Genomic DNA, 17,676 nt, shown 5'->3' with positions numbered 1-17,676 from the left:
CCTTCAGTCCCACGCTGCTGCTGTCCCCTGCTGTGGTGACATTGGGGAGTTTTAACGAAGAGCGGCCTGAGGGGAGTCCTGGGTGGGGATAGGAGGCCCTGGAGGGCACTGATTTGGATCGAGAGGCACTGGTTTCCACTGGGACTGTCCAGTAGACCCTGCACAAAGGGGTCTGGAGGGGGAGCAGCCCCAGTGTGGCACTAGTGAAGGTACCGTTGGGAAGATGGCAGCAGGAGATTGTCCCTGAGTCACAGGGTACAGCAGGACCATGCTGGGAGGGACCATCCTGATCATTACTGATCCATCACAGTTCCCAGGATCAGCAAGGTCTGAGCTGCCAGGGACTGGACTGAAGCATCAGGGTCATTCTCCAAGCTCTGGAGGGCTGTGACAGAAAGAAACAGAGCAGTGGTGAAAACCCCAGTGTCTGCACAGCCCCCCTGTGCCAACCCCATCCCACTCTTTCCCTGGCTGGGAGGAGCAGGTGGGAGCAAGGGAGCAGTTGGAAGCTGCTGCTCAGGAATCCTAGCCTGGCTTGGGCTGGAAGGGACCTTAAGCATCATCCCAAGCCAAGCCCTGCCAGGGCCAGGGCCAGCTCCCAGCTCCCAGCAGCCCAGGCTGCTCCAAGCTCAACACTACCACGGATGGGGCAGGCACAGCTCTGACCCCACTCACCATCGCACGTTTCCTGCAACACTCCCATGTCCCTTTTCCTGTTCGGGCGCCGCGCAGCAGCCCCTGTGCACAGAGCTCCCGTCAGAACTCCCCCTCCCCAGCACTTCAGAGACCCCAGCTGGGGGCAGCCAGAAGAGGGTCCCCAGGGGCTGTTGCTTACCCATGAACCTGACGGCCTCCAATCTCACTCTGGGATTTTGAGCGTCCCTCAGGTGTGTCTGGCTGGAATACAGGTAGTCTAGGACCCAGCAATTGTCCTGCTCCAGCTGGGGAGAGCCAAAGGTCACGGGGCTGGCTCTGACCATTCCCCGTGTGCCAGAGCAGTCCCTCTGCCATCCCACCTCTTCCCCCCCAGACCATTCCTTTCTGCCAGCCAGGAGTCCTGGGGGGCTGAGGTGCAGCCAGAACCAAAGGCAGAGGGGCCCGGGGGTACTGAGACCCCTGCATGCTGCTGGCACAGCCCAGGTGGGCTGGGGGCTCCTGCATCACCCAGCGGCTGGGGGGAAGAAGGGCCTTCAGAAGGACCCCTGGGGGCTGCGTGCCTGATGGAGGGGAAGGGGAAATCGGAAAGGGAAAAACGGAAAGGGAAAAATGGAAAGGGCAAGGGGAAGGGAAAGGAGCACTGAGCTCCAGGCTGTGTGTTCCGCTCTGGAGCAGGACCAGCCAGAAACAGCTGCACACCCACCCCCTGGGCACATGGGGCATCCCTTGTCCAGCCCAGGCCCTGGCACCTGGGGCTTGTCCTCACCAGGGTCTCCCCAGTCCTCCATGTCTCCATGTTCTTGACCTGTCTCTTGAGCTTCCTCCAGCCCAGGAACTTTGCAGAGGCGAGGAGGGCTTTGCCAGAGGCCTGCAAAGCAGCACAGGGTGGGAGCTGGCACCACAGCTGGGAGGAGGAGACCTCTCACCCCCCTCCTCTGAGCAAGGCTGCAAACTGTCCCCAGCTCCTTCTGGGAAGAGGCAGCTGGGGACAGAGCCTGAAGGGGGGGGATTCAGTGCCTGAGGCAGGGACCTAGGACAGCCACCAGCTCAGGTATCACGCTCTGCTAGCCAGCAGCAGAGAGGTGGGCAAGAGCTGCTGAGCGGCTGCCAGGGCTGGGGCAGAGGGAAGGGCAAAGCAGGGGGTCAGCTCTGAAGTCTATACCTCGGCCACACTCTCAGTGCTGTCATGCATTCTAAGGAAGAGACAGATCAGGGTCATCCGGATTAATATTTTCATCCATCTCTCCCATCTGCCCTTCACAGCCCTCATCATCTCTCCAAAGAGGCTGATGGAGAGCTCCCGCACCTGACTGGACTCCCGGGAGGAAGGAAGAAAGGAAGGAAGGAAGACAGGGGGCTGCAGCAACAGCCTCTCCCTACCCACAGTTACCGTGGTTCTGAGTGGGGAGATGCTGCGGGGTGGTTGGGGCTGGGGGCAGCGGAGGCCTCATCCTGCCAGGGAGAGGCTGTGCTGGGCTGCAGAGCCCAGAAGGCCTGCCAGCAGAGCCCAGGGGAGTAAAGAGGGCAGCAGCCCTGCCCAAGTGCTGCCCGCGGGGCTGGGCTGGAGGGCAGCTGTCCTTGCCCCGTGCCCCTCTGCGGGCTCAGGTCCCACAGCAGCCTTACATCTTCCAAGAGGGGTGGGAGCTTCGGCCCCAGCACCAGAGTGATACTGATGACCTCATCCTTTGTCATGGGACCAGCCATGATCTCTCTTAGGAAGAGCAGGCCCTGCAACTTTATGTCTTCACAGTTGTCCTCCAGTGTCCCCTTGATGCCGTGCAGCGTGACCCTGTCCAACATTTCTCTTGCCTGTGTGAAGCAGAGAATTTCTTTCTGTGCTGCTGGAGCAGTGGAGGAGCAGCCTGGCACAAACGCCGTGTGCTGAGTCCAAGGCTCCCGCCCAGCTCCCTGGCAGGCGCTGCCGGCATCGCTGCCGCCCCTCCTGCCTGCTGGGTCCAAGGGAGAGCCGGTGAGGGCAGGACAGCAAAAGCTCTGCGGGCCCTGCTCAGCCACCCCTCTCTCTGCTGACAGCCACCTCCTTCCTCCCAGCCAGGACCAAAGCACCACGTTACCCCCATGCCCCAGCCCCAGGCTGCCAACGCAGCTCCGCCTGACTCTGCCTCACTCCCCATCTGTGGATGTGCCCACAGCTCCACCAAGGCCCTGAGTGCCAGCAGACGGACACTGTGACTGCCACACTTCAGACATGTGTCACTCGGCAGCCGAGGTCACTCGAAGTCTTTGCAATGTCCTGGCAGCCCAGCAGCTGAAAGAATGACAGCCGTGAGAGATGAGCGAAGCTGCAGGAGCCCGGCACTGTCCAGCTCCTGGTTCCCCATGCCAGCTCAGGGCCTGGGGGCTGACACAGCCCGTCCGGGGGGAAGCCCTGCCTGTGGACACCCAGGGGTGCTGAGCACTGCCCCAGCAGGAAGGGCTGGAGGGCAGAGGGACTGACAGCAGAGCCCTCTGTCCCTGCTCCGGGGACTGGAGGCTCCCAGCCAGTGGCTTCCGGGGGCAGAGGGACATACATCTTCAGAAGCATCTGGAAGATGCAGGACAACTTTGCAGAAGTCAGGCAGCAGGGCCCGCTCCTCCTAAGAGAGATCATGGCTGGTCCCATGTTGAATGTGGAGGCCAGCCCCATCGCTGTGCTGCTGGCAGAGAAGCTCCCCACCCTCTTTGATGACGTAAGGCTGCTGTGGGAGCTGAGCCTGCAGAGGGGCATGCGGCAAGGGGCAAGGACAGCTGCCCTCCAGCCCAGCCCCGCGGGCAGCACTTGGGCAGGGCTGCTGCCCTCTTTACTCCCCTGGGCTCTGCTGGGAGGCCTTCTGGGCTCTGCAGCCCAGCACAGCCTCTCCTTGGCAGGATGAGGCCTCCGCTGCCCCCAGCCCTACCACCCCGCAGCTGCTGGGGCCCCCCAGGCACAAACAGGAGCCCTGCAGCATTCTGGGCAGCACTCTGCTTCCCCACTGCCTGCACCCCCTGCCCTGCACTGCAGCTGGAAACCTAGGGCAAGAGCCAGAGTCAGGTGCCAGAGTTGGGTGCTGGCCCAGAGGGGCTTGTGGGGTCACCCTGAAGCAGTGCACTGAGAGCTGCCCCTGTGTCTTCTCTGCAGGCACCCCAGTTCGTGTGCAGGCTCAGCCAGTGGCCCCACTGTCAGGGGAGCCTGAAAGCGTTCTTCCCCGGCCTCCTTATGGCCCTCATCAGTCACCTTGCAGAGGCTGTAAAGACATCAGGCTGCAAGGATACAGAGGCTGTCGTGGATTCCTTTGTCCAAACAGTCCCGGATTTGCTCAAATTCAGACTTGAGGCCTGGCTGCTGGAACAGGTACTCCTGCAAAGCACACACTTAACTCATTCTCCAGGAAACGAAAAGTTAGTTGGATAAATTACTGAGCAATGTCACTGTCAGCTGTCTGGAAACTCCCAGCAAGAGGCACCGTCAGGGAACAGAACACCCTGGGGCTCCCCTCTACCACTGCCCAAACATCCACAGAAATTCTCATGACCAGGAGCATCCTCAAATCTAAAGCTAAGACAAAAAAAGTCCCATCCTGTGTCTCCAGCACGAAGACTGCCAACCTGCTGGGAAGCATCCCTGTAAAGATGATCCACCATCATCCACAGCTCCTTTGGAATGTCCACAGGCTTTTCAGCTTCGATGGCATCATCACTGATCTCCAGTGGCATCAGGGGCTGAGAGTGAGAGGGGAAAAAGAAAAGGTAGCTATCCAAGTTCTGGCAAAAATGCTTCACAGAGCTTTTACCTGAGAATTCCTCCTTGGTCAGAAACTGCAGCTTCACTCAGCAGCCTTTACACCAGACTAGCACAACAGGCACTTGGGCACCAACACTCCAGAGAGAAGAAACAACACATGCACAAGCTGTACCAGCATCCTCAGAGGAGAGAGCAGGGGAGTGCAAAAGGTTCTTTAGCAAGCAACAGGATTTAACATCTACTTTGGATCATTCTTGTGGGTTTGGAAGGGAATTCTTGCCCTTAACTCTGAATAGAGTTTCTGAATAGATTCTGCTGACATGTCCTGGATAGGTTCCCTCATGTGGCACAGGGTGTGGAGAGGAGCCCCAAAGCAACTTGGCAAGTAGTTCCCCGTTACAGAAATAAAATAATCCTTCCCCCTGTGAAGATGCAGGACCAAGATATCTTCAAGTTTTTCGTCTCCAGAGTTTAAGTGTGTAGCTGTTGATTTATTAACAAACACCTCCAACATCACTGTCTTCTCAGCACCTGCAGGGAGATGATAAAATCCATACTTGGGGACAAAAGGTATGAAATCAATAAGCCTGCATTCTGAGGCATAACAGGGTCAAAATTAAGCCAGAATTAAGGTGACAACATGAGCTGATTAATGAGAGGAACAACAAGGAGCTCACCTGGGTGCAGAAAGCCCTTGCTGGGATTAGCAGCCAGCCACTTCTTGGAGTGGCTTCTTCTTGGATCCCTGAGTCACAGCATACAGCAGCTCCGTGCTGGGAGGGACCATCCCAATCATTGCTGTTCCCACACAGGTTCCAGGTTGAGAAACATCCGATTTGCCAAGGAACGGACTATGGGGTCAGGGTCGTTCTCCAAGCTCGGGAGGGCTGCGAGAGAAAGAAACAGAGCAGTGGTGAAAACCCCAGTGTCTGCACAGCCCCCCTGTGCCAACCCCATCCCACTCTTTCCCTGGCTGGGAGGAGCAGGTGGGAGCAAGGGAGCAGTTGGAAGCTGCTGCTCAGGAATCCTAGCCTGGCTTGGGCTGGAAGGGACCTTAAGCATCATCCCAAGCCAAGCCCTGCCAGGGCCAGGGCCAGCTCCCAGCTCCCAGCAGCCCAGGCTGCTCCAAGCACAACACTACAACGGATGGGGCAGGCACAGCTCTGACCCCACTCACCATCGCACGTTTCCTGCAACACTCCCATGTCCCTTTTCCTGTTCAGGCGCCGCGCAGCAGCCCCTGTGCACAGAGCTCCCGTCAGAACTCCCCCTCCCCAGCACTTCAGAGACCCCAGCTGGGGGCAGCCAGAAGAGGGTCCCCAGGGGCTGTTGCTCACCCATGAACCTGACGGCCGCCAATCTCACTCTGGGATTTTGAGCGTCCCTCAGGTGTGTCTGGCTGGAATACAGGTAGTCTCGGACCCAGCAATTCTCCTGCTCCAGCTGGGGAGAGCCCAAGGTTAGGCTTAGGGAAATTGAAAGAGGAAAAGGGACAAGGGAAAAAGGAAAAGGGAAAAGGGAAGAGAATAATGGAAAAGGCAAGGGCAAGGGGCACTGAGCTCCAGGCTGTGTGTTCCGCTCTGGAGCAGGGCCAGCCAGTGCTGCCTGTGTGAACAGAGAATTTCTTTCTGTGCTGCTGGAGCAGTGGAGGAGCAGCGTGGCACAAACGCCACGTGCTGAGCACCAGGCTCCTGCCCGGCTCCCTGGCAGGCGCTGCCGGCATCGCTGCCGCCCCTCCTTCAGCTGGAGCAGGCACAACGCAGGTGGCAGTCTCTGGGTACCTCTTCGATGTCCTCCAGGGAATCCACAAAGATCTCTTGGCCATCCTCCTCCTCAGCTGGTAGAGGATTCTGATGTCTGCTGGAAGCAGACTGGGAATCTAAAAAAACAAGGGAGGATGGAGGCTCGTGGGCAGCCTGCGAAGAACCACAGCCCTCTGGGGCTGGGCAGAGGCTCCCTCTGGACAAACCACAGAAGGCTGCCATGTTCCTCTGCATTTGCCCCCAGAGCATCCATCTAGCCCCAGCCACAGCCCCATCCCCTGGTAGTCAGGGATGTTCAGTTTGAAATTTCTGGGGTGAAACGAAGTGAAACCATGATGGAAAAGAGAGGAGAAAGAGCGGACAGCAAAACCAGGAGCATCAGTAGGACCACTGCTGGTTTAAACTCTAGTTTATTGGGATGGGAGAGAGAGGAGGAGAAGCTGATGGATTCCTGTCACCAATGGGTCCCAGACACCAGTAGGTCCCAAAGAACAACTGATGGGGGCTGGAAACAAAATCAAGCTGAAAGACCCTGAACAGCCCCAGAAATGGTTTGGGTGAGTGGGATGGAAAAGATGCAAACTGTAAGGGCAGTTCTTTTCTTCTTTTTCCTTCATTCCGTTCGTCTACTTAGAAAAGTAGCAGGTATTTCATGGTTTTCCTAGTAGACCATCGTTACATATTATTCTATAATATGTTCTATCATAATAGCTTCAAGCTGAATATCAGAGAAATCTCCAGGTAGATGCTTCCTGCTCCACTGTGCAGCTAAGACTTGGTCCTCTCTCGAGATTAAAAAAAAACCCAAACAACTCCTCTTTTTACTTGCCATGTCTCCTGTCAGACCAAGTTTCTGAGGATGCCTGGAAAAAGAGGTAGAAGCATTAAATCTGACTGTTCTCAGGTTGCTTCTAAACAGCTCCTCGGTGTCACTGGATGGATGGCTGTCTGGAGCCATATCCTCCCCCTGCTCAAATAGTTCTGTAAATCACACCAAACTAATATGCACTTTGAATGCCATCATAATTCTCCAGTCCTGGCCTCAAAATCGTGGGTCAGATCTGTTGTATGAGATGAGTCTCGCCGTGGGCGCGAGCTCGGTTCGTGAACAGAGTCAGTCGAGCTAGTGTCGGTTTGGGCTAGTATCAGGGAGCTCACTTTGATCCGTCCCGCTCTGGAATTCTCTCCGGAAGCCACCCCCACCTAACCCGGGCATGTGCATTTGGGCTAGCCCCAGCTGGCACAGGCGGGGCGGGCACCGTCCGGGCACCTGCTGTCTACATTTCCTCCCTTTTTTTTTTTTTTTTTTTTTTTTTTTTTTTTTTTTTTTTTTTTATGGGGGAAAAGATGACAAATACGCGAAGATCTTAGCTGCGAGGTGCCTCGTTGTTCAGAGCCGGTGGTGCTGGTCTGCTGGGACAGGTTGGTGAAGACGACGAAGCCGCAGAAGCTGAGGGTTAAAGGCATCATCTGCGAAGCCTGCAGGCTCCTGGGGGTGATCAACAGGATGATGGAGCTGGGCTTTTCCCAGCAGTGTATGGCAGGAGGACCAGAGACAAGGAGCAGGAGTAGAAACATAAAGAGCTTGGGGTTAAGGAATCCCTCGTACAGCCACTTTAGTTTAGGGGCTGCTTTTATCTTTGCAGCCTTCCATGGGGCCGGGGGCGGCAGCGGGGGTTGCTCTCCGCGGCAGCCAGAAGTGCTGCAAGCCGCGGTTTCCGCCCCTTCATTTTCCGGTGTTTCGACTTCCTCCAGGGGTGGCGCCGACGGGGACCCGTTCGGTGCTCTCTCGGGTTCCCCCCCCTCGGAGGCCGGCACCGACGGGGCCATGCTCGGCGCCCTCCCGGGCTCCTCCCCCTCGAAGGGGGGTGCCGAGGGGGTCGCAGTGGGCATTTCCTTTGGGGGAAATACCTCGGTCTTTCGTAATGGGGCCACCAATGGCAATTGCCACTTCTATTTCGGCTTTCATAAGAACTAGTAGATTGCAAACGACCCGCCTGGTGTTGTCCGCACCAATAATGTCGCCGTTGGTCTCCTTATAGCAGAGACTTGCCAGCAGACTATGGACCTCCCCCCGGAGGTTCCAGGTGGTTTCGGGACCCGGGTAGCGGAAGGGTTCCTGCTTTTCCGCTTGGGTTACAGTCTGCTCGGCAACGGCGGTGCCGGTAGGTTTGCTTGCATAGGATTCCATCATCGGGTTTACTGATATCGAAAAAAAAGAAAAGGGTTTCTCTTACCCGAATTTTTCGGGGTATCGAACGGTCTGTAGAGAAGGGTCACTTTCAGACGAAACGCTCGGGGAGACGGTTTAAACCGAAATTGTTGCTCGCATTCTCCACCAGATGTTGCGTGGGATGAGTCTCGCCGTGGGCGCGAGCTCAGTTCGTGAACAGAGTCAGTCGAGCTAGTGTCGGTTTGGGCTAATATCAGGGAGCTCACTTTGATCCGTCCCGCTCTGGAATTCTCTCCGGAAGCCACCCCCACCTGACCCGGGCATGTGCATTTGGGCTAGCCCCAGCTGGCACAGGCGGGGCGGGCACCGTCCGGGCACCTGCTGTCTACACAGATCTGGTTTCATAAAGCACATCAGAATTGCTGAGTTTGGACCTATCCTCTCGATACAGCAAACTACTGAAATTCTGGGCTCTAGGGATCATTGACTGAAAAAAAAAGATGACTTGTGAGGAGAACAGAAAGTTTCTCAACTCGTCAAGTAAATGACAGTACCCTGCACTTGATATGGCCTGAACAATATTCCTGAACCATTGCTGCTAGACAGACCTAAGCAGAGACAAAATGCCATATCTGATTCGGCAGATCAAAGTGGTCTGATTCGACCAAAGCTCTGAGTGCCTACAGCTCACATTTTCAAAATCAGATTCGTGGCTAAGTGGAGTTTTTCATCATCCTAGCAATTTGTTTTAGGAACGTAAAAGTGAATTTAGCGGACAAACTTTAAAGGAGCCAGCACTGAAACTTTGGTTTTCTACGAAGAGCTAGTGCTGCTCAGATTCTCAGTTATTGATTACCTTCAGTGGCTTATCTTCTTCAGAAAAATATTCAGAAACTTTTCCAGCAGGCAAGACCACCAGCATTGAGATGTGGGTAAGAAATGACCCCTTCCCCTTATCAAACTTACATAAGCAATTGCTGCTTTGTCAGGAAAGTACAAAACTATATGTCACAGGTTGTCCACAAAGAAAACACTGAGTCATACAGAAAAAACAACAACATTAAACTGAAATCTATAAACAAGTTATGGATCTAAAGCAGTAAAAAGCCTGAATTTGTTAAATGCTTTTATTTCTAATTTCAGCAATACCAATTACTATACATTAATACTAGAGATAATTACAACTGTCAAAACAAACTGCACACCTGTTTTTAGAATTTGATGTGTTTCTTTTCCTAGATAGCAACTACAATGAGACAGAGTTTACCAGGAGGTTCTTCCTGGAATGCTTCCTGCCTCTTGTGCAAATACATACTTAAGATGCATATACATTAAACAGGCATTCACAGGAAAAAAAAGAAAAAAAATTAAAAAAAAAAAATCCCACTCTTCAGGAAAAGACAGGTAACAAGATAAAAGGACTCCCTGAAACAGTTCCTCAACTTTGGCCACACTGACCACCATCAGTGGTCCACTCTGGCCTCCAGTCAGGAGACAGAGACACAGCATCCATAACGCTGCTGCTACCTCCTTTGGGAACACACGGAGAATCAGTCTCGAGGAGAAAAGGCAGCGCAGGAAGAACCCTGCCTTGGCTGTCCCGGCACAGGAGACTTTCTGCTGGGCCTGTGGCAACCAGACTGCCCTATCCTGCAGTGGCCTTATCAGCATCATCAAGCTTGCTGAGTTTCAGAAATCTTCATTTGCCAAGCCAGGCCATGAGAGGGAGACATTAAACAGGAATTCACAGAAAAAAAGATCATTACTTCCCATTCACTTTGATCTGAAATCAGCCAACACCATTTAGCAAATAGCACTCATCAGAATAGCAGGGTCTTGTCAAGTCAAGAAGGTTGTCTAAAATACTCTTACTTAGGGGAAGATGAACATATGTGCATCTCTATTAGCAGATGAAGAGGCTATGAGTGCTCTTCTGGACTGTAATAAAAAAGGGAGCCAAGGTAGGGGCTATTGAAGGTACACAGTCTCCCCAGGAAGTAACCCACTGCCCGTTTCCAGACTGCCCTGTTTGCTTTGCCATTACACGTACAAAATCCTGAGGGCAAATGATACAGTCTAATCTACACTTGTGCTTGTGGAATAGCACAAGTACCATCTCCCAGAACCTTGACATCCATCCACTGGGGGAGCAGCTCGGGACGAGAGGGAAAGGCGTGCCAGCTAAGGGATGTGTACAGCAGTAGCAGCCTTTGGGAGAATTTCTGAAATGGTGGTGTGATGGCATCCAAAAATGTTGGCTGTATGTAGGCTCGGTTGGCTAGCTGTACCTCCACTGAGACTGACTGTCTCACACACACTGTGGCACTGTCACCTCTAAGTACAGTGGACTTGAATAACAGGGATGATGAAAACTACAGGAGGTTGGGACCCTTCAGTTAGTGGTGAATCCAAATCTTGTTTACCAGCTTCTGATTTTTGTATATTGGTCATTTTGTAGCTAATTGTGTCTGCACGTAGTTGCCTTATGCTTGTGAGAGATCTGAGGAGAAGAGTAGTAAATGATGAGTAAGTTAAGAACAGTCCCATTAGACTCCATTAGCTCCCCAGAGAGAGCACAGAAAACCCACAACACCTCTTGGTTGCAGAGGCCTAAATGAAACAGAAATAGCTTTTGTTTGCCCTGTGTTTATTACCTATCTTGTGTGACTCTGACTATATTCTGAAATTCTAAAATTGTCAGTAAATGCTAGAATCAGTCAGATTGCTGAAATGAAGACCATGCTGACGACCCCCAGGGAATAGGGTGCCACCAAGTGATGTCACAAAGGACCCCAATGTGACCTCTGCCTTTGCCAGATAAGGGCAATACAATTGGTGTGCCAGGAGCTTGGGGACAGGGGACAGCAAGCAGCAGGTGGCAGAGGCAAAAGGACCTTTAGTCCCTCCTGGCCAACTGGAAGTGGGAGATTCCCCCACTTTAGAAAGTTTAAACCTCATGTCCAAGGTTTGGACCAGATGAGATGCCTTCCAACCTGACATTCCATGATTCTGTGAATCTATGATTCTGTGATTCTGTGAATGATTCCATGATTATCTGATTCTGTGATTCTCTGAATGGTTCTATAGTTCTATGATTCTGTGACTCTGTGATTCTATAAACTTTGCCTTTGGTCTGACCTCCTGGTGCTGCTGCAAGGAGAAACCCAAACGTCAGCAGGATGTGGTCATGCAGGTCTCAGTGAGCCTGCTCAGGCAGACATTGGACCAGATGGGGCTCACAGGTCCCTTCCTTTATGATGCGGGGCCTGGTGCCTGGACAGCAATGTCAGAGGGGTCTCCATGGTAACCATGGTGGGGTAGATCAGAAAAGCCCAAGCCCTGGGGGGCCCACTCCCAGGAGGGCACCTCTCGCAGGAGCACCTGGGGACCCATTATTAGGGGTGAGCACTGAAATGCTCACAGGTTCAGGATGCCGTGAAGATGTCCAGGTTCAGGTTCCAGCTGTTCTCCACCACACCACTGCACAATCAGCTCACCAGGCCTTCTGTGCTGTGCCAGAGCCCACTCTGCTTCCCTCATTTACCTCTGTCAAGCAAGGAATGACTGAATCCTTTCAGCATTTTGTTGATCGACTTCATCAGCCTATCATGGCCCAACCTGACCTAGGAGCAGAACAAAAAATGTCCATGCTCAAACTGTTGGCATTTGAAAATGCAAACCCAAAGATGAAGAGGCTGTTTGCCACTCTGCTGAAAGATGCTGATGTTGCAGAAATGCTTGAGGTTGCTGCCAGGGCAGCTCAGGCACAACAAAGTCAGGGCATGGCTGGTGCCTTTGCTGCTGCCATGGAGCCTACCCTGAAACTTCTGGCAGCTGTTGCAGAAAAAACAGACAACAGAGGAAATTCACCTGGGAAATCCTCTCCTGTCTGCTATCAATGTGGGGCCAGAGGCCATATGAGAAGAGCCTGCTCTGTCACAGTGTGGTGTGATTGGTGCCAAAAGGATAATCACAGTAGCTCAGTGTGCAGGGCTGGAAAAAAACAGGAGCAGCAGCACGAGGGCCCCCACGCCAGGACACAAGTGGCCAGGCCAACACTCTCCACCAGCTCCCTGCCCCAGCCACAAGGGGAAGCTTGGGCCTGGATGTGGCAGCAGCAATAGATGTCACCCTTACATCAACTCAAGTGCAGCAAATCCCAACAGGAATGTTGGGACCTGTGGATCATGAAAATAGTGCAGTTGGAGCTTTACTGATTGGCTGCTCCTCTACTGGTGTCGCAGGTCTCATGGTTCTACCAGGAGTGATTGTTGCAGATTATACGGGGGAAATCATGGCCACTTGCTTCACATTGACACCCCCCTGGTAGTCAAAGCAGGCACACAGGTAGCACAGTTGGTCCTTCTTTGAAAAATGAGTCTAGGGAAAAGCACTTGTGTAGCACAGGGAGCCCAAGGCTCTGGATCCTCTGGGAGCACACTGGTCACGTTAGTGCAACACATGGAAACAACCAGACCCATGGTGGACGTGCAGCTGGGTGCTGGTAGTGAAACCAAGACTCTTTCCATGATGTTGGACACGGGGGCTGATGTCACAATCATCAACCATGACGTGGCCACGATACTGGCCAAGGAGGAGGTGGTGGTTCCACTCATCTCCAAGCCCTTAACCCCGTGGAGTTGAAGTTCCCTGAAGGACAGGAGGTAACTGCGTGGCCCTGTGTGTTGCCACGACCAGGGCAGCTTGGAGGATTGATTGGTAGGGAGGTCACGAGCCAAATAGGGGCTGTTCTCTCTGTTCCTGAACCCACTCAACCCACTCAACCTTTTTAATGAGGGTCACTGCAGAGGTGCCACTAACTCCTGGGCTTCGGTGGAAGACAGACACCCCTGTGGGTGGAGCAGTGGCCACTGTCTAGAGAGCAGCTAGAAGTTGCCAGTCATCTAGTGCAAGAACAGCTGGGTGTGGGACATCCATCCATCCATCAGCCCATGGAACATTCCTATTTTTGTGATCCCAAAGAAGTCAGGGAAATGGTGGTTACTGCACGATTTACGTAAGGTCAGTGACCAGATGTGGCCCATGGGTGCCCTCCAACCCAGTTTGCCTTTGCCTACTTTGCTACCCAAAGATTGGCACCTTCTGGTAACTGATCTCCAAGACTGCTTTTGTACCATTCCCTTACATCCTGAGGACAGGGCTCCTTTTGCCTTCACCATCCTGTCAATGAATAAAAGTGAACCTGCCAAAGGGTACGAATGGGGGTGTTGCCCCAAGGAATGAAAAATTCTCCAACAATGTGACAATTCTATGTGGCTTGGGCACTCTCACCAACTCAAAGAGAAATGCCAAGATATTTATCACTATATGGGTGACAAACTGCTTTGCCAAGAAGCCCCACTAATGTCAGTCAGACCCTTGCCACTCGGTTGAGGGTGAAAGGCTTAGTTGTAGCTCCTGAGAAAGTGCAGTCACAGTCACCCTGGAATTATCTAGGGTGGCAAGTTACTCGTGCCATGGTCAAGCCACAAAAGGTAGAAGTGGTTAACAGCACTGGGTGACCAATAGGAGGTTGTTTTGGAGTGTGGTGGAGGGGTTGTGGACACTGAAACAGTTTATTAACTGAGCTTGTAGGCAATAAAGTTGGAGCATTGACCTCTGTGAGGACTCAGCTTTGACTTCACACCAAGCCCCTGTTGTGTCACCCAGCCTGACTGTCCCTCAGGGGCTGTTCCCTGACTGTCTGACTGTCCCACAGGCACCCAAAGCTCCCAGTACAACCTGAGAAACCCAGAGCCCAGACCCCCCCAACACCAACCATAAGCAGACAGGCTGGTAAAACCCCCCAAGAACTTTTCTTTTAAGTAACAATCAATTCTCAGGTAAACAAAACACAGTGTAAATATCAGCTTTTCTATTTCTGCTTGTCTATATGCAGCTTACTTAGAAATTTTATACACTTTACAGCTTAAACAGTGACAGCTTTCAAACTGCCAGGAAAGTATAAAATCCTGTGATAACATTTCGAAAAAGCCAGTGTATAAAAAAATATTTTTTTTACAGCGATTTGATAGCTAAAAATCAGATCAGCTGCATCTGAAATCCAGAGCAGATCATTTTCTCTCGGGAGAAACTGACAGATGAACTGCTGAGCTTTCTTCTTCTCAGCTGTGTCAGGTGCAGGACGTCCAGGAGGAGGGTGAAGCAACAGCTCCCCAAAAATGCTGCCTGCATTTCAGAGAAAAAGCCAGAGAGAGTGAGACAGAGCCAGCAGCTGCAGGGGTCACAGGTAAAATCCCCCAACCCCAGGCAAGGTGACACTTGAGGGCTCGCTCAGCCTGCCCAGGGGACTTTGGAGAAAGGGGTTTTGTGAGAAATGCTGCAAATCCCCTCTGAGCAGGGCAGTTGGAGTTGTGGCCTTACCAAGGATATGCGCATCCAAGTGGTTTTTCCCTGATTTTCTCAGCAGTTCCTGTAGAAATGCCATCAGATACTCAAACACATTTTTGTGGCACCTGGGCAGTTTAGAGATGATCTGAGGAGGTGGGGAAAAAAAAACAACAAACCCACAATATTTCTCTTGAAGATGTGGCAATGCCTCAGCAGCTTCATCTGCTTCCAGCATCACCCAGTTTGCAAACAACTGCTCTGAGTAGCCCAAAGCAGTCAAGATCCTTTATTTATTACCAGATAATTCAGTTTCTGAGAGCAAAACCACTTTGCTGGTCTCACATAAAGCAGTTTGTCTCCTTTCCCTCTAAAATCAGAGGAGTTTTACCTGGCTGCTCAGTCTGTAGCTGCTGGCACACTCCAGACATCTTCTGTTAAACCTGGAGCAGATGACAGGCTCTGGCAGGCTCTCCAGGAAGAGCAGCAAAGCTTCAGCAACTGAGTGATTGCTGCCAACTGATCCCCAAGTGGTTAAGGAAATGGAGGGCAAGTTCACAGCTGGGAGCTCAGACACCAACAGCACAAGGACCTGGCAGAGGTTTTCACACTGAGCACAAGGAAATGCAGCTGTCAGTCACCCCAAGGTGAGAGGGGGGAATTAAAACCCCCTGGGGGAACCCACTGATTGCATCTTTTCAGCTCTTGGCACTGTGACCCTCAGGGGACATCAGGCTGCAAGGATCCACAGGGTGTCCTATCAGCCATGGCAGGACAGCCTCGGGGAGATGCAGTGGGCTTGATGGTCACAGGGACAGTGAAGGGAGGGGATGGCTCAGGCTGTCTGGGTGTCTCTTGGTGCAAGAGAATAGAGAAAGAAACAGACTTGGGAACAAGTCCCCCATCATCACCCATTTTTTTTCCTTTTTCCCTTCCAGGTGATGATGGTCAAGCCCCAGGCCCATGCAGCCATTCTCTGCACACAAGTCCCCTGGCGCTGCGTGTCTGACACACGTTTAATAAAAGAACACAGCCCCAGAGATTTTCTCTGTTCATCTTCAGATGGGGGAGGGGGGGGGGGTGTGAGTGAGGAAGATCTGCTCTCCCATTTCCTTTTTGCACCTCAGCAAATCCACTGCAAGATTTACACTCAAGAAATCAAAGGGTAAGGGATGCAGAAGGCTCCAACCACCATTTCCACTGACTCCCTAGAAATATGCAAGACCACACCATCAGTCACACTGCCCTACCTGCTCCAGAGGTGTCAGACCAGAAATGATGGTTTCAAGACAGAAAACACAACACAATCCAGCACAACAACAACATCAACCTGAAGAAACCAGGAACACAAACCAAGGGTCCCTAATCAAACCATAAAAATGAAAACAAGCTTGCTTCCTTGAAAAGAAAGCCCAGGTTGGTAGGGTCTGGCCCAGCTGCTCATCACTGCTTGCTCTTCTGGGGCTCTGCCCAGCTCCCTGCCCCCAGCTCTTCATCCCTCCCTCCCTGTCCTTTGCCCATCACAACTTTGGGCTTTCACTGGCTGTCTCCCTCTCAACACTTCCCAATTCCTCCCTGCCGGGTCTCAGAGCCACTGCTGTTTCTCTCTCTCTCTGTCTCCACATCTTTCTCTCCCTCTCCTCTCCTGGCCTTATTGTCCCTCTCTCTCCTGCAGCCTCTCCCCTTTCCTGCCTCTCCCTCCCCTCTCCCTTCCTCTCCCCTCGCCCTTTCCCCTCTCTCCTGCTCCCTCTCCCACCCCTCTGTCACTCCCCTCTCCTGGGGCCTTTTCTGTCTCTCTCAGGCCCCTGGCCCGCTCTCTCTCCATCCCCCCTCTCTCCTCCTTCCCGCCCTTCTCCTCTCTCTCCCTCCCTCCCTGCCTCCCTCCTCCTCCCTCTTTGCCCCCTTCCCCTCCACCTCTTTCCCGCTCCTCACCACTCTTTGTCCTGCCTTCCCTCCCTGCCCAGATCCCCTTCCTCCTGCTCCCCCTCCCAGCTGGGCCGGGGCCGGGGCAGCCCCGGGGTCGGGCGGGCTCAGGCAGCAGGAGAGGAGGAGCGCCCCGGGGCATGCTGGGAGCTGTAGTCCCGGGGCATGCTGGGAGCTGTAGTCCCGGGGCAAGCAGGGGGCTGCCCGGCGGACATCTTGGTTCCCGGCCCATGCTGGCAGGTGCTCTTTCCCCACTCTCCCCATCCCGCAGCCGGGGAAAAATTCCAGGAGGGCGGCGGGGATGAGCCAGCAGCTCCTGAAAGCCCTCCAAGTGAAGGAGGAAGCATGCAGAGGCGGGGGGGAAGCAACGGCACGTACCCTGGGAGGAGTAGAGGTGGTCGGAGCAGCTGGGGAGCAGGGCAGGAGAGCCACATCCATCCCAGGTAGGATTGAATCTTGCTGGGGTTGGAAAGAGCAATAAGAAAAGCTTTGAGAGGCACATAGGTGGGAATGAAAGGAGAAGCCGGGAAAATGTAGGCCCTCTCCTGAAGGAAATGTCAGACCTAGCTCCAGAGGATATTGAGAATGCTGAGGTTTTCCAGGACTTCCTTGCCTCAGTCTCCTCTGGGAAGTGCTCATTGCCTCATTGCAGAGGCCACAGCAGGGGAAAGCAGGGCCTGGGACAGCCAAGGAGCCCCCACTGGGGGAGAAGAAGAGGTTTGGCTCATCTAAAGAACCTGCAGGTGCACAAGTTTATGGGACCTCACGGGGTCCACGCACGGGTGCTGAGGAGCTGGCAGACGCAGCTGCTGAGCTTCTGCCCATCCTACTGGAGAGGTGATGGTGATCTGGTGAGGTTCCCACTGAGTGGAAAAAAGGTACCTGCCAGGGTTGGAGTGGAGGAAGTAAAGTTTGAGTTGGAGAACTAAAGAAGGATTGCAGTGCAAATGCTGGAGCTTTTCTCTAGAATCAGGGGGGCCCTGTGCTGGCTCTGGTTCATGTGCTGATGAAGTCTGATGAAGCCTTCAGCCTCACAGAAACTTGGGCAAATAGGAGAAAATCTCCCACCGTGGTAAAGTCTTTCAGGTGACAAA

The 17,676-nt window shown here is 53.3% G+C and overlaps 1 protein-coding gene and 1 long non-coding RNA gene across 2 annotated transcripts in view; both read right to left on the bottom strand.

Moving 5' to 3' along the window:
• The window catches only part of LOC139800063 (type II inositol 1,4,5-trisphosphate 5-phosphatase-like), a 107,782-nt gene that overhangs the window by 74,276 nt on the left and 15,830 nt on the right, over positions 1-17,676 (bottom strand). Inside the window, 6 exon segments of the mRNA XM_071752754.1 lie at positions 3,907-3,991; positions 4,240-4,352; positions 4,670-4,906; positions 5,713-5,818; positions 6,157-6,254; positions 8,050-8,340. Of these exon segments, the coding sequence (XP_071608855.1) occupies positions 3,907-3,991; positions 4,240-4,352; positions 4,670-4,906; positions 5,713-5,818; positions 6,157-6,254; positions 8,050-8,340 (930 nt within the window).
• Positions 281-960, bottom strand: LOC139799528 (uncharacterized). Its single transcript, XR_011727333.1, has 3 exons — positions 836-960; positions 676-738; positions 281-385 (listed from the first exon to the last, which is right to left on the bottom strand). It is a non-coding gene; the product is annotated as an uncharacterized lncRNA (long non-coding RNA).

The sequence above is a fragment of the Heliangelus exortis genome, chromosome 9, assembly GCF_036169615.1.
Source record: "Heliangelus exortis chromosome 9, bHelExo1.hap1, whole genome shotgun sequence".
NCBI lineage: Eukaryota > Metazoa > Chordata > Aves > Apodiformes > Trochilidae > Heliangelus > Heliangelus exortis.
Note: the sequence above shows the minus strand (reverse complement) of the source record. Positions and strands in the feature narration are given on the sequence as shown.